At 44.2% G+C, this 16,147-nt stretch overlaps 2 protein-coding genes across 4 annotated transcripts in view; one reads left to right on the top strand and one right to left on the bottom strand.

Annotated features, from left to right (window-relative positions):
• The window catches only part of LOC135401517 (uncharacterized), a 52,038-nt gene that overhangs the window by 2,080 nt on the left and 33,811 nt on the right, over positions 1-16,147 (top strand). Inside the window, exons 3-9 of one of the 3 annotated variants that reach the window (XM_064633973.1) lie at positions 332-640; positions 2,799-2,951; positions 3,093-3,173; positions 5,050-5,170; positions 10,710-10,792; positions 12,196-12,293; positions 14,937-15,270. The exons of the other annotated variants lie outside the window; for them this stretch is intronic. Of the exons in view, the coding sequence (XP_064490043.1) occupies positions 332-640; positions 2,799-2,951; positions 3,093-3,173; positions 5,050-5,170; positions 10,710-10,792; positions 12,196-12,293; positions 14,937-14,948 (857 nt within the window). The 3' untranslated portion in view covers positions 14,949-15,270. Of the gene's footprint in view, positions 1-331; positions 641-2,798; positions 2,952-3,092; positions 3,174-5,049; positions 5,171-10,709; positions 10,793-12,195; positions 12,294-14,936; positions 15,271-16,147 lie in introns of those variants that run through there. 3 annotated transcript variants of the gene reach the window in all.
• Positions 1-16,147, bottom strand: part of LOC135401523 (uncharacterized) — an 80,871-nt gene that overhangs the window by 56,619 nt on the left and 8,105 nt on the right. The gene's annotated exons all lie outside the window — the stretch shown is intronic.

Raw genomic sequence — 16,147 nt, 5'->3', positions numbered from 1 at the left:
ACTCAATCTCGAGTAATCAGAGAACGTACCCATTGGTGATTGGCGCCGAGCGTGTCATGCTACGGAGTTGTAAATAGGCCATTTGAAAAAGTTCCAGGGAGCAGCCGGCAGGGCGTGCCGGGAAATGCTGTGCAAAACGACAGCGATTTGCTATCGTCTCCGTTCGCCGTCGTCGTACTGGTGTATGCACCGTCGCTGTAGTTCTGCACAGCATTTCCCGGCATGCACTCCCAGGCCGCGCGCTGCTCCCTGGAACTTTTGCAAATGGCCTATTAAGTATGAGAATCTATAGACCATAGACTGTACGTGCATATCACAACATTTCTTGCAGTTCCCGCACTCCTTGAGGACGTGCAGCACGTCGCTGCGGCTATTCAAATCACTATCATTCCGCCGCGCTTCTCCCCTCCGGAGGAGTGTGTGCTCAAAGGGAAGTACACGTACATGGTCTCGCATGCAGAAGGCAAAGAACCGAGATGGTGGAAAATATTAGGCATTGAAGAACCCATAGTCCTCCTCAACCTCAAGCACTCGACGGCGTACACTATAACGGTAGCCATGAGCTACCTCTACACCAGCACAAACCATGCTGAGGAAACACCAGAGTTCCTGATTAAGACGAAAACCACAGACATCGCAGGTGACATTATTTATGTGCACTTCTAGACAATGCTTTCGAGAACTGTACCGCTTACACGATTTTGAAACCGGAATATCAAACACAAAGTGGTGCGGAGAAGTGCGTTTTTCTTGTACCATATATTGCCGTCTGCTATAGAGTAATGGACCTTTTTCACAACGCTTCTGAGCAGGTTTTGTAACACTGACGGCGCCGAAGAGGGTTCTCTACATGTTCAATAGATGGCGCCAGCTGTAGGGCTCTATGATGAAGGAACGAATAACCGAGAGACACGGGACACGAAGACAAGCACAAGAGTTCTCTTATGCTTGTCTTCGTGTCCCGTGTCTCTCGGTTATTCGTTCTTTCATCGTCATGCACCAGTTCGTCTGCGCCCTATCTCTTTTGTAGGGCTCTAGCCGGCTGTGTTTTGCTATGGTGAGCTAGAAGCTCACCATAGTTTTACTGCACAGCCGTCAGGATACGACACGAGTGTGAAAAGGGTCCATCCGCCGTGCCCGCGACCTGTACAACTATAACAGGCACACTAAGAAACACACGGGTAAATTGAGGAACAATTCAAGCTTCTAGTCTCCTATAGACTGAAATAGCTCCCTATCTTCCTGATAATCCTGAAATTTCCTCCGCAGCACTGCAAACGCTCCCAAGCCTCGCTTAAATCTCAGGGCAATTTGTTCCGGAAGCGATTAATGGTTCTGGCAATGCAGTCTGTCTGGTATACGGTCCCTAAATGACTAAAATTCCTCATTTTGTCTTATAGCTTAGTTGTAACTGCCGTGTTTTCTACGAGAAGTTTTAGAATGCGAAACTATTTTCTCTCGCGTATTCGGTAGACCCAAGTTTGTCGTCTTCTTTGCTTGCCCGTTTATTACGCCATCTTATCTCTCCCCTGCGTAGACTCCGCCTCAATGTGGTGACCAGGACGATGTCATCGGAATCATCACGGCGCGCATCACGAGCGTCAGCTTCCATCCGTGCCGACGACTGTCTCCGATGACATCGTCCTCGTCAGGCTGTACCGCTACACAGGGATGGGCATAAATATTTTTTTAGTATTTAAATATAAATACAAAATACTTTGTTGAAAGAGGTATTTAAATACTCTGCGTATTCAATATCAGTATTTAAATACAAAAATGTAAATACAGTATTTAAATACCATAACGTCTACCATAGATACTCTGAAGAAGATCTCATATAATAGTGATCGTAACAACAAATCAGCAAGGAAAAAAATGGGATTTATTTGTTATTATTTGTGGCTATTTTAATATTAAGTTTCTCGAAGACTCCATCTTCTAGGTATCTTCTGTTCGGCTGTAGAATCAGATTCACAAAGGAGAACACGTCTCCACAGGTGATGATGAAGAAAGGTTTGTATTAAATTTGACGAAGATGCTTCGTACAACAAGGACGTCGTGTAGTCCCCACCATTGTCCGCAACAACAATGGGAAACTGGCCATCGCTCGTGCGTGCTTATATAATATTATATAATATAATTATATATATATAATATTATATAATATTATAACGGTATAACTGCTCGGCACTCCAAGCTCTTCTTACCGAAAGGTCAAATATAGGGTATATGAGTCAGTATTTTGCGTATTTAGGAGTATTTATAAAGTATTTACAAAATAAATACCGATTTTCCGAGTCTGTAGTTAAATACAAGATATAGATACTTGTATTTATATTTTATATATATGTTTTAATTACGATGTATTTAAATACTGCCCATCCCTGCCGCAAAGGCGGATACTGTGTGACGAGTTTCCCGTAGCCAGCTTAGCTGCACTCATTGGCCCCTATGACGATCCTGTGCTCCATCATCGGGTTCTTCACCTGTACAATAACTTCCTGTCGTCTACTGGATCGCTCCAGACTCTTTAATTATTTCTCCTATTTTCACCCTTCTTTCATCATCTTCATATAATGTTTCATGTGGAAAGGGCTAGGGTAGGGGTAGGGAAAGGGGTAGGGCGTTTCACCGCACCACCGCGGTGAAACACACCAACTCATCGTCATCATCTATTATTGCTGTTGTCGGAAGTATTTTCTTGCTGCTTCCTGTCCGATGTCTGTCCTCTGGTGATGTTCCTGCTGGTTGTTGATATATGCGTCTCATAATTTACCGGTAATTTGACGTATATTCAGTTCCTCCACCACCGACTGCGGAAATCAAACTGGTGGATTCGTCCCTTCTGAATAAGACCCAGCAGAGGTATGAATTTCCTTTCGACATCTTCAGTGACGCCAACGGGATTATCAATGAAATCCGTGTGCTCGTGGCACAGGACACGGAAATAGGTGAGCAATTCTATGATCCATCCATGATGAAACAAACATGAGCATATGGGCTACACGAAAATACACGACGAGCCCAATGTAGCCTATGCTCAGGCTCGTTTCAAAAGCCTAAGCAAGTCGTTCTGTATCGTTCTTGAGCAGATAAGTGCGACCATCCAGTTACGTGGAAAGCAGCCCATTCGCACTCGCCCATCAAGTGTTACAATGCCGGAAGTGACGACGGTAAGTGCAGTCGAATTGTATTTCAACTCATTCTCAAGAAACTGCTAAAAAACATGGTTTATGTTCTCTCCTGCATATTTGCTGTAAAATGGTTGTGACAACGCATCGCATTTAGTATTACTTCTTCGCTTCCAGCTATACGGTAAAGAGGACGGAAGTCAATGAAAACGCTGTTAGAAAGACACACACACACAAGAGACGATAATGATATAGAGCTGATGCCGGCCAGCAGGCTGGACGCTGCTCCAGCGTCATTTGCAGATAGTGAGAGATGATGGTGGAGATGATGATTCAGGTGATCAAAGCAGGGTGGAAAGGCACGTTGATGACAGGAAATTCTAAAGGTACCACACACCTTGATCCATATCAACGCTACGGGACCAAAGGCAAAGGAACCTTGCCTATGGTAAAGGGGCGGAGGTTGATTTGCATGCATTCCGTGGTGCAAGATCACGCTCTCCCGCTGGCAGACAGGGCAGTATATAAGTAGATGGTGCAGGTTAGAGCTCTGCACCATCCGCGGACGGAAGCGGAATAACAACAGGGCAGTACATTAGTGTATGTAAGAGTTGTACTTTTTAGAAACCTCGCGTGTGTTGTACATTTCCAACGAACTCAGTGGAATAGCCACCCGACAGAGATTCGGGGAAGGCACGTTAAACGGGGGACACTTGACACCTCAGGGGGTCTTCGCGACCAGACGCTCGCTGGCATTAAATCAGTAGAGTGGGCCAAGGAAGATGCACTGCCCAAAGTTGCATGGTGCACGGATTGACAGCTTGGTCCGTTACCCATAAATACAGAGTATAGTGCGCGGACAATTAGGAGGTGCCTGGTTCGGTCTAAATTCAAACTAGGCCAACCATGAGTTGGAGACGTTTGAACCGGGCTTCCGGGATCCGTGTTTGCTGGCGGGGGTTGTGTCCCAAATGTCACTCTTTTAAGTGGAGGACACACGAAAATCCTTGCGTGGAAGCCGCAACGATTTGATGACGAGGCGAAAGCCCCCGTGACTTAAGTCGTTGTATATAGTTATGTAAATAACAATAACTATAATAATAACCATGTATAGATAAAGTCCAGTCATTGTTCGAGAATACCGCCTGTCGGACGTCTCTTGGGAATACCTTCGACCTGTGAGCACATCAACGGACCTTCTTCCAGCAACAACGGAAGAAACTTTACTGTATAGGTGGTGCAAGTCAGCGCTCACATTGCATGATGCACAAAGGTCCGATGGCGCACGGCGAAAGCGCTGCCTCATAACTGAGGTGAATGCACGCAACGTTCAGCCGCACACGGTAAAGAAGAGATGCGTAGTGTCGCCGAAAGCGATGGGGAAACGACAGAGACAGAGAGAGAGAGACGAATCCACTGCGTGGAGCTGAGAGTATAGGGGGTCCTCATCATGCAGCCACTGTGATCTCGTCTTGCTTGCAGAGACAGCAGGGACAAGGGTCAGAGGGTCCTCTTTGGGCAAGATGATAGAGTGGGCTGAAGGTATCGGATGAAAGAAAAACACATATCGGGAGAGAATTTCGCATGAATTGTCAAACACGTGCACAAAGGTGCGGCAGTTTGTGTCTTGACAACCCAGGAGGGTAAATATTCTTAACTGCAAGAAGCCCGTCACTTTATCCTTTATGTGCTAATAGTTATTTTCTTTATTCATCTCTCATTTATTTTTACGTTTTTGCGGAATAGCAAGCCGACGTCCTGTTTGGCTGACCTTTCCTCCTTTTTTTCTTTGTTCTAATAAACATTTCCCCCCCTGTCACTCGATTTTGAATTTTTCCTATTATCCATTCATTCATGTCCTGATTATTTTCAGAGGTGCTTGGTATAGTGCAACATTCTTCTCCCTGTCATTTTACAGACTTCAGTTCAGGTTGCCAATCGATAGCTCTTACGCGGGCATGCGTGTTAGGGTTCCAAGAAGAAGAAGAATGCGATGACGATATGTGCAATGGACCACTGACGCCTGGCGTCAAGTACGGGTAAGCTTCCCTTTGAACTTCCACCAATTGCTCTACTTAGCGCCTGGAGATTATGGAACGAAAGCGTGAGATTCATTCATCGTCCCTTGATGTATCGCGTGTAGGAAGCTCCATTGGTCTTACAGGGGACCTCGTGACATCGATCAAAACGTTACATTGATTTGTCAGGCTCGGCACCTGCGCCAGGGGTGTAAGGGATATATACGCCTGTCGTCTTCGTAGACTGCCTTATCGACTCTAGTTTTAGTATACCGCTGGCGACGTCACCGTTAAGTTACCGTGCCTACCGGAACCAATGACAGCGTACGTTACTCAATTGTTTACGTTACTCAATACGTTACGTTACTCAATAATTGGGTGCGGTTAGCGCGCTAGCTTACGGGATTCCCGGTAGCGGTATACAGGGTGTCCCAGAAAGCGTGTCATTGAATTATAATAAATCATCTACACCGCCTAGAATCACGCGCGCAACAATATTGGTTCTTACTAGGTTTTTGCCACCCCCTGATGTGCGTGTCATGTAACGTAAGTTTAGTTATGTAAATTTAATTTTAGTTATGTAAACTCGGAAATTTGCCTGGCTATGGTCACTTTTTTTTACCCCACGAATGTGAAGAGCGTGCCGAATTTACTCAAATTAACGAAAATAGACAGGGATATTGAGGGAGTGATATTGCACCATGCATTTTCACCACGCGCAGTTCGAGGAGTCAATGTATCCACTCGACGCAACACGTGGATCCATCCAACATTGGTGTTTTGTATGGCCATATGTGATCAACAATAACCCAACGATGAGGTGTCCGTAAATAGCGATCTTTTAAGCTATATGTGGCTTATTTGTTTTTCGTTTGGCAGTTTCTGAATGTACGTTGGCAGAGCACTTAACGGTTACAATCGAACCTAGGGTTGCCACCAGGCCGGTATTATACCGGCAAGGCCGGTTATTTGCTTGCTCTGCCGGTTGCCGGTAGGAAGGTGATACCGGCAGCCTTTTGCCGGTATTTGTGGCTCAACACCTTTCATAGGGGTTTTCCTTTCAACATTCCACTACAGCTTGAATAAATCTGGAGCACAGACCCAACTCCGTAGTCTCCAGTCGTTTTCTTAGTTATTCATTATTATTATCATCATTGTTGTCTTGCTGTTTATTTATTTATTTATTTATTTATTTCAAAAAACCCCAAGGGTCCGGAGGACATTACATGGGGGGTGGGAACATTATATTGGAACACATCATGGAACATTGAGAATGGAAACAGTAATAACAGAAATAAACAGAAAACAGAAATAAGGAAACAAAATAACAACAACATCTTGGAATAACAGGATAAGGACAATACAAGTAAGTATACAAAGCGATAAACTCAGCAATACAACAGAACGAACACTAGTATTGAAGATGAAGAAAGTGAGAGAGGGAGCTACGGAAAACTGTATGGTCGTCAATGGTAGCGATTGATGATGGGAGGTTGTTCCACTCAATGGTAGTTGTGCAAAAAAACGATTTGGAGAACGCGTTAGTAATACAGAGGAACCGAGTAACCTTGTTAGTGTGATCAAAGCGAGGAAAAATGACACTCGAGCGTGTGATGGGTGATTGTCGAGCAGGCAAGGTGAAAAAAAAATCTATGGTAGAGGGTTAACTTGGCGAAGCGACGACGATGTTCGAGCGGCTCGAGGTTGAGACTTAGTTTTAACGCGGAAACAGAGGTAGTGAAAGAGTAATCGTTGACAATGAAGCGGGCAGCTCGATTTTGAATGGCTTCGATTGCATCACAGAGATAGTTTTGAGGAGGGTCCCATATTGCGGATGCGTATTCAAGCTTGCTTCGTACCAGAGTGGTGAAAGTTAGAAGCTTGAGATGGACAGGTGCCGATCTTAGGGTGCGTCTGACAAAGCCCAAGGAGCGAGAAGCATTGGCCACGATGTGATTAATGTGTTCATTCCAAGTTAAGTTGGAAGAGAGATGAACGCCAAGATATTTGTAGGAATCTGCTCTGGTTAATACTAAATCGCTAATTGTGTAGCAGAAGGGAGGGAGATAAGAAACACGTCGGCGAGAAAATGTCACGATGCAGCACTTAGATATATTCAGGGGCATTTGCCACTCATCACACCAGCACTGAATTAGGGCAAGGTCGGTTTGTAAGGATTGTTGGTCAGTAGGAGAGTTGATCTGCCTGTATACAACGCAATCATCGGCGAATAGTCTGATAGTGGAAGATATGCCTGAAGGAAGGTCATTAATATATATGAGGAATAGGAGGGGACCAAGAACTGAACCCTGAGGAACTCCCGAAAGGACAGGGACAGATGGAGATATGCGGTTATTACATGAGACTGCGAACGAGCGCTTATAAAGAAATTGAGTTAGCCAACGGACGACAAGCGGGTCGAGATTCAGGAGAGAGATTTTGTACATAAGCTTCGGGTGAGGCACCATATCAAAGGCTTTGCGGAAATCTAAGAAGACGGCGTCGGTCTGATGGTTGTTGTCAGCGTTTAAAAATATGTCATGAACGAAACAAGCTAGTTGAGTTTCACAAGAATAGTATTTACGGAAACCATGCTGCAGCGGGTAGAAAAACACTTTTTCCTCGAGGAATTTGACTAAGTTTGAGAAGATTATGTGTTCAAGAATTTTGCATGCGATACAAGTTAGAGAAATGGGGCGGTAGTTATTAACGTACTGACTGTTACCGGATTTGAGAATGGGGACGACAATCGCTGTCTTCCAGTCCCGCGGCAACACGGATTCTTGAAGTGACTGTCTAAATATGCAACATAGCAGTTCGCTTGAAATCACTTTCGTGTTGTATAGTACTTTAGAGTTAATTGAGTCAGGACCAGAACTTGAGGACAGCTTGAGTGACTCAATGATCTTACAAATTCCGTGGGGGCTGATATCGATGGGCATCATGGGACAAGAAAGGTTCATGGAAGAAGGGATCACTGGTAATAAAACTTGTGAGCAACCGTCGTCCGTGTTAAAGACAGACGAAAAAAATGAAGCAAACTCGTTGGCACATAGATTGTCTGGGATGACCTCCCCGTTGGGGTAGGTTAGGCTAAAGGAGTGAGATTTAGGCGGGGACAGAACTTTCCAAAATTGTTTAGGTTTGTTCACCAGGAGTGAAGGGAGGTCAAGGTTGAAGAACTTATGTTTCGCTTGTTTTGTCGCGCGCATGTACGCACGTGCACATTCATGAAATTTGGCCCATGATACATCATCGCCACGGCGCTTTGCGATCCTGAAAAATCTCTTTTTCTTGTTTAACAGCGTTTTGAGATTTTTCGTAAACCAGGGATTGTGGTCGTAGGATTTTATCTTTATTTTTGGAATGTAACGCTCAGTAAGGTGATTTATGTTGTCGCGAAAGAGGCACCAGTTTTCTTCGACGGAGCGTGGTGAAGCGTCGTGGAAGAAATTATCATACAGAGTAACGAGACCCTCGTTAATTGCTTGGAAGTTTGCACGACTGTAGTCGTAAATGGTTTTAGCAACGAATTTGCGGATATTCGAACGTCTTGAGGATATATCGAAGAATATGTTCTTGTGGTCACTGAGACCATTGGTGACATGCAAGGAAGCAACGTGCTCGGGATGGGAAGTCAAGACCAAGTCGAGTGTTGCCTGGGAGACAGAACATACCCTGGTAGGGTTTGTGATAACCTGGGACAAGTTAAATGTGGAGCATAAGTCGACAAATTGAGCCTCTTGAGAACGCCCGGAAGGAATACACTGCTGAAGATCCCATTTAATCGTAGGATAGTTGAAGTCCCCCACGAGGAAGATACGACATGAAGTATGCTCCTGCGTTATGAGAGATAAGTCGTCGCGGAGATTTGAAAGAAATGATGGGTCATTCATGTCAGGTGGTCGATAACAAACGCCGAGAACGCAAGGGGGAAAGACGTGTAACAATTTAACCCAAATGATTTCGAAATTGTTAGGTGTGGGTAGAAGTGAAGGATACAAATAACATTTGGTGGCAAGAAGAACGCCTCCACCCCTTCTATCCCGACGATCTTTCCTAAAAATGGTGAAGCCAGGAAGAAACTTTGATAGTTCTTCATTGGAGACTGAGTCAGATAGCCAAGTTTCGGTAAGGGCAAGAATATCGGAAGAGCTGGAACGAATAATGGATTCAACCTGATCCAGCTTGGGTAGTAAGCTGCGAATGTTAGTGAACATTACAGATAGACATGAGGCAGATGATACAGTTGTGACGGGTTTGCTGTTACGTACAGGCATTAGCTATGGTATAGATTCCTTTACGGAATTCGTTGCAGTGTCGAAGTAGAAGGATTTGCGTCCCACTATCAGTTTATCATGGCGTAACTTAAAGGCTTCGTTAAGTGATTTCCCAAATTCGACAAGGCGGCGGCGGGCTAAACGGGTGGCAGCGCAAAAGTCCCCTGATATGCTTTGGTCACAACCTTTAAGCTTGAAACCTGACGATAGGACGCTCTCCTTTAACTTGTAGGAAGAAAACTTCGCAACAATCGGCCTGGTCTGTTGTCTGTCACGCTCGTTCTTTCTCTTTCTCTCTGTATACTCTCCACCCCTCACCCACTTTCCCTTTCCCGTGAACATTTCCTCCTTTCCCTCTATTCCACCTCCTCTTCCTCAGCCGGTATTTTGCACTCCGAAAGGTGGCAACCCTAATCGAACCTGACCGCTAATTTATCCAGTGCGAAAGCAATTTAACGTGCATATATATTTATTTATATATTTTGATGTCATTGGTAACCCTAGGTGAAGCAAGATCATACTTCCAAGGTACAGGGGGGGGGGGGGGGGGATACGTTTATTGAGAAAAAAAAGCGAGGAAAGGTTAGTCAGGCATAAACCAACTTGTTATTCCTATGATAAAAAAACGAAAGAAAGGAAAGAAAACGAAAAGAAAGAAAGGTACAGGGATCCTTCAAGAATAAAGGCGTGTTGTTTGTTGCTGGCTTGTACTAAATCACGTTTGCAAGGTATTAACAGTGCGCACCGCTGCCATCGTGATGATGATAATGATGACGACGACGACGATGATGATAAGACAAAAAAATTGAGATGTGAGCCTGCTCACTGCCGGATAAGCTAATCCAGGTCTAGTAAAAAGTAAACGTCTAAAAAGACGTGAGTTCTGCTATGCTCCTAAAGGCTGCCATCGTTGTGGCAACTATTTGATACATTTAGCGTAAAACGAAGTTGACTGGTGTCGTAGCCGCTGCAGGACATCTTTCTGGAGGACTTCGTCCTGTGAAGAAAGTCTTTTCCCGAAGGTGCTCTTAAAGGGCCACAGCAAAAAAAAAAAAAAAAAAGGTGAACAACACAGGTCGGGGGCCACCTGAGCGCTCCCTTAAGAGACGACGTTCGATCATGAGAGAACTGATGTTCTGAGGCCGGAACAACATAGAAGGGACAATTACATACAAAGTGACCTACATACAAACTTTTCGGTGACTTCCATCTTTCACCACGTTCGATGTCTGTTGCCTGAGATATAATGAACTCGATAACCGTTGCTGATTACATTGCAGTTTTAAGCTAAGGGCGATTAACCAAGCTGGGTCCACAGATTCCAAGCCTGTCTTCTTCACAGCTGGAAGCCCACCTGGCGCTGGTAAGTCATTCGATTTTTCAAGATGTGAAAATACACTGGTGGATTTACGAGAACTCTCTGTGACCTGTCGATGGCTGAACGGTTCAAGAGGCCATGAATTTGCATAAGTGGCCGGAGGCATGCAGAGAAATATCTTAACCCTTGCGTGATACTGATAAGATGCGCTACAAAAACTGAGGAGATGTACTGGCGCCGCAACCTACCTGCAAAGTAGCAAACTTTATAGCACGAGTAATACGATGAAGGTGTCATTACTTCGAAGGAAACAACTTTACCAAGGAATCGAAAGAAACTAAAACAGTGATATACCGATAAAATGGAACAGTTTTTAATATCGCGATTCACGTCCACTAATTTGAGCGCTAATTGGACACTCCCTCAATTAATCGTATAACTCGTGTCGAATGAAAGTCCTCCTCACTCCTGCAGCGGCGCAGACAACTCGCTTTTTCGGTGTATACTCTTACACTAGTTTCCAATACTAAATTATTATGTGGCCGAAAGTTATGATTACTGATTCTGGATTCGTGATGACTTGATTATTTTTAATGCGTGTATTTGTCTTTATTTACTCGCGTGGTGTACATCCAAATAAGTTAGCTAGAGTCACTAAATAAGCTTATTTAGTGAATCTAGGTAGAGCAACTGTCCAGTACGCCCGTTCTGGAACCGCATTGTATATTTTGGAGTGTATTTATCACCATGGAAACAGACTACATATCTTATTAGTACCCCCCCCCCCCCTCGCAATAATGTGTCCCTTACGAGGCGATACACGATATATAAATAACAGGATCATATCGTATGCAGAAAAAAAAACACATGCTCGCCTATAGGGCTTCTTATATTGTTTTTGGCGTCACCTCGCTACAGCAAAAGAGCGGAGGCAGCGGTACTGCTGGCGCACGTCACAGCCTTCTGTCGCATCACCCGGTGCGGTCCACACCCCCCACCCCAACCCCCTAGTGACGCCACTGGGTTCTTGAACCGCATTGTATATTTTTGGAGTATTTATCACCATGGAAACAGCGTGCATATCTTAATAGTGTAGTGTTAACACCGTAACCACTTTCTCGTTCACTCGTTAAATTGAGCTTTACGTTTTCGATTTTTTTTTTTTTTTGAAAAGTTTTTTTTTTTGCAGTGATTACCTATAGGTGCCACAGATGAAAATCAATCGCCGACTATATACACGAGGGTGGCATGCCTATGCCTTGCAAACGACCTTTCCTCCTTATATTCCTTTCCCTTCAACGGTGCACGTTTGCACGCACTGAAGTTATGCCATTCTTGCTAGAAAGCTGTGAACAGTTTCACCCGGGAGTTAGCAACCTCGACTATCTTTTATTTCCCATTGAATTATCAGCCAAGGTTGTCTGACCATTATACTTGTCGGTTTGCAGCTGGCAGTGGCAGCGGTGCTGGTGTCAAAGGCAGTGGCAGGACGACGAGTGGAAGCTCCTCGCTGATCGGTGCTATCACGTTTTTCGTAGTCCTCGCGGTAAGCACATTTTTTAGATACTTCGTCTTTCACCTTTTTCATTTCAAATATGTCCTTTCCTGCCACTTTGTTTTTAATCGCGATAAAAACTCATCCGATTAAAAGATATTCTAGTGGTCCCCTTCTCTATTCTACTTTGTCCCCTTCTTTTTCTAATCTTCATCAATGATCTCCCTAAGAACATTCCCTCCACTATACTACGTCTTTTCGCCGATGACTGTGTAATCTATAGGAAAATCTCATCACCTGCCGACCAGATTGCATTACAATATGACATCTCTCTAAGTCACTCCTGGTGCCTGACTTGGGACATGCCTCTTAATCTCCATAAACGTAACCTCATTTCTTCGCCACAGTCCTAACCAAATGTTTTCGTTTCCTTATTCGCTTGACAGCTACGTTCTTGTCGTCTTACAAATATCTCGGTATTCATTTTTCCCAGGATTTGACCTGGAACAAACACATCGAATCAATAATTAAGATTGCTAATCGCTCCCTGGGGCACATTAGACGTCACCTTAAGTCGGCCCAACAAGGTATCCGAAAATTAGCATACGTTTCTCAGTTAGATCCAAATTGGAGTATGCTTCAGCTATCTGGGATCCCCCTCAGCGCTACCTGTGCTCTGCTTTAGAGGCTGTCCAGAACAGAGCAGCTCGTTTCATTGTCAGCGACTACTCGCGAAGTCCTTCGGTAACGGCAATTAAATAGCTACTTGAGCTCCCTAGCCTGGACAGTCGCCGAACCGTCGCCAGGTTATCTGTTTTTCACAGATTCGTCCACAGTATCCCACCTAACCTTTCTCCGCTTAACCGCTCTACAGTTATATTCCCACGTTTCGACCATCGATGCAAAGTAAATCGTTTTCAATGTCGAATAGAGACCTTTGCGAAATCTTTTTTTTTTGTCGAACCGCAATTAACTGGAACGACCTGCCCTCTGACCTAGCTGAGCTCGTTGACTACGACAATTTCCGTTGCCAACTTTGCGTTTGATGTTTGTACTCTTTTTATAATGCACTATTATGTTTTTTCTATTATATGCTTTACTTTTCGTGCCAGCCAGGCAGTATGACTGGTTCAGTGTTTAGTACTTTTTTTCATCGTCTTTGTGTTGCTGACATGTTTGTATCATCCTACTCCCCCATGTACACTCTTAACAATGAACTTCACCACATAGCACGCAACTAGCCAACCATCACCTCGAATGATACCGTTATCTGCCCTGATTTGTTGGAAACGGGAGGCGTACGCCTTTTCTGTGACACTTATGCTGTTCATAATTGTCACAGAAAAGGCGTACGCCTCCCGTTTTCAACAAATTAGGGCAGATAACGATATCATTTGAGGTGATGGTTGGGTAGGAGCGTGCTATGCGGTGAAGTTCATTTTTAAGAGTGTAGCGCTCTTATGAGCCTTTGGGATACTTCAAATAAATTAAAAAAATAACCACAGGCCTCCCCCCCCCCCAAAAAAAAAATAGTACAAATTCAGCTTTAGCCCCGCCTGCTTGGTTGTCACAAAGAAAAGCCCAGAATATTTGAGGGGAGAGGGGGAAGTGTTTCCGCCTTTTGTTTTACCTTCCTTTGCGCCGCGTTGACCTTCATGCTAGTGACAACCGTCTTATCACAAAGAAAACAACCATCTTTATCACAAAGGCCAAAACAAACGAAGGCGGGGGCACTTTCTCGTCCAGACGTAGATTTCGCGTACGTTTGTTTCTCTGCGAAAATCAAGCAGGCGTAACTTTTACTTCTTTTTTTTTTTCAACTATTTCTGTTGCGATACTGTGCATAGTCTTTGCTGGGTCTGCGGTTACTCGTGGAGGACATCATATTTCTGTAAAAAAAAAAAAGGAAAGTCAGGTTCGCTTGGCAATTTTCAAATGTCAATTGTAAAAAATAAAATTCCCGCAATTAAAAATTGTCCAAAGCCTTCTGTATTCTGGTCTTTCGCATTGCATAATCTCGAAAAGCTTCCGTAAAACGTTCCTTCCATCTCCAACGTCCAGTGAACATGTACGCGTCCTTACATATGTGTCTTCCTTCCCAGCTATAATAGTTCTTCTTATGAAGCCACAAAAACGTGGTAGTTAGTAGTTAGTTTGTTAAATAACTTAGTAAAATAAAAATAAAAACATGGTGTTTCTATAACCACGTGAACTGTTTTACATGGCATATCGTATCACCAAAAATGCAACAATGGAATTCACCTTCCTGAAGTTGTACGAGTTGATGCATAGCTTTCCCATCAAGACAAGAAAAAAAGGGTGCCGCGGAAAATGTGTGATCAACGACATTTGGACACGAGGGGCATCTGGTTCACAAACAACAACGCATTTATTCACGTACCGTGACAATAGGCAAACACTGCGTGTCCGCTCCCCAAACAGTCAACCGAACCGCTCCCAGACGATGGTAGAATGAAGGCCCCGCTGCTGACAACCTCGCGACCTTGTTGATGGCCACATAACCAAAGATAAGATACAAATGGAACCTCTTAGTATGATGATACTGAAAAGTTTGAGAGACTACCCTTGACCGCACCACTTGATTTCTTTCTTACTTTTTCATTTTTTTAACTGCCCGAATAGGATTATGTCGTAGCCCGATAGTTATTTTATTAATTCCATTACTAATTGCAGATGACGAAGTAATCACACCTGTGTTGGTAGGATCCTACTAAAGGAGACCTCTGACTCCAACCTGGATCACGGCATTCAAGAATTTGCACTGAAAAATGCACAAATGGCTGCACATCAGGACTCCTCTGATGATCGCGAGGCATGCCATGCCTGTGGGGCTCTTTACCGGGAATTGTGGCAAAACTTGAACAAAATTACGAAAATTATTGTGCACAAAAAATACCACCATTTTGATATAGAAATGTTTAGCATTTTAGCCATCCATACAGGTATTGTGGCTGTTTGTACAAGTGACATTGATGGTCATGTAATAAAGAAACGAAAGTTACTTTTACATTGAATAAACACATCTGACGATTAGTTGCACCAACATAAACATGCAATCCAATTTTTACAACTGCAAATAGCAACAACACCCTTCATTCTCACGATTTTGACTATGGCATGTTATGCCTTATATCACAATGTGTAACACAAGCACTGAAACATCGTGCTGCGTGTACAGAAACGGACACTGTTGTCATGCTGCGACGACAAATCGGGGTCGACAACGTTGCCATTCGTGATGATGGTTGGCTAGGAGCGTGCTATGGGGTGAAGTTCATTCGCGGCCTCGTGCGCTTTCTCCAAGCAACGGGCCTAGCGGAGAGACCACTCTAGTGCACCTCTCACCTACAGTGTGCTTCTGTCCCATCAGTACCGGTCATCCTGCTTCTACATCACTTTGAAGTCCTCAACTCCCCTTTCTCCCACCTTCTTTTCCTTTTTTTTGGCTATAGTCGTGACGATGCCCACTTGAGTGCGGCCAACAACGGCAAGCTACCTCGACACCCCCCCCCCCCCCCTCATTTTTAAGAGTGTGGTTCTGCCTGCGGGAGGGACTTGTCACATAAAACTTGGCAGATTTAATTAGTACTTGTTGTCGCAGAGACGTTTTTCCAGCGGTGGTTGGGCTAGAACACGAAATTTTCTCCAAGTCACATCTGCCACTCTCTGGCTTTTTTCCTTCTTCTTTTTCATTGTTCCCTTTCTTTTTTTTTCTGCGACGACTTGCAAGTGTCTCAATCGCACATATCTAACCATTCGAGGACGTGCTCTCGTGGATAAGATAACTTCATATCGCTGTTCTACTCACATAGTTGTTTACTGTGTCGCTTAAACGAATTGACCCTGACCATTATCTGCCCTTGCGATGAAAGTCCCATATATGG

This window comes from Ornithodoros turicata, chromosome 7 (genome assembly GCF_037126465.1).
Source record: "Ornithodoros turicata isolate Travis chromosome 7, ASM3712646v1, whole genome shotgun sequence".
Lineage (NCBI taxonomy): Eukaryota > Metazoa > Arthropoda > Arachnida > Ixodida > Argasidae > Ornithodoros > Ornithodoros turicata.
Note: the sequence above shows the minus strand (reverse complement) of the source record. Positions and strands in the feature narration are given on the sequence as shown.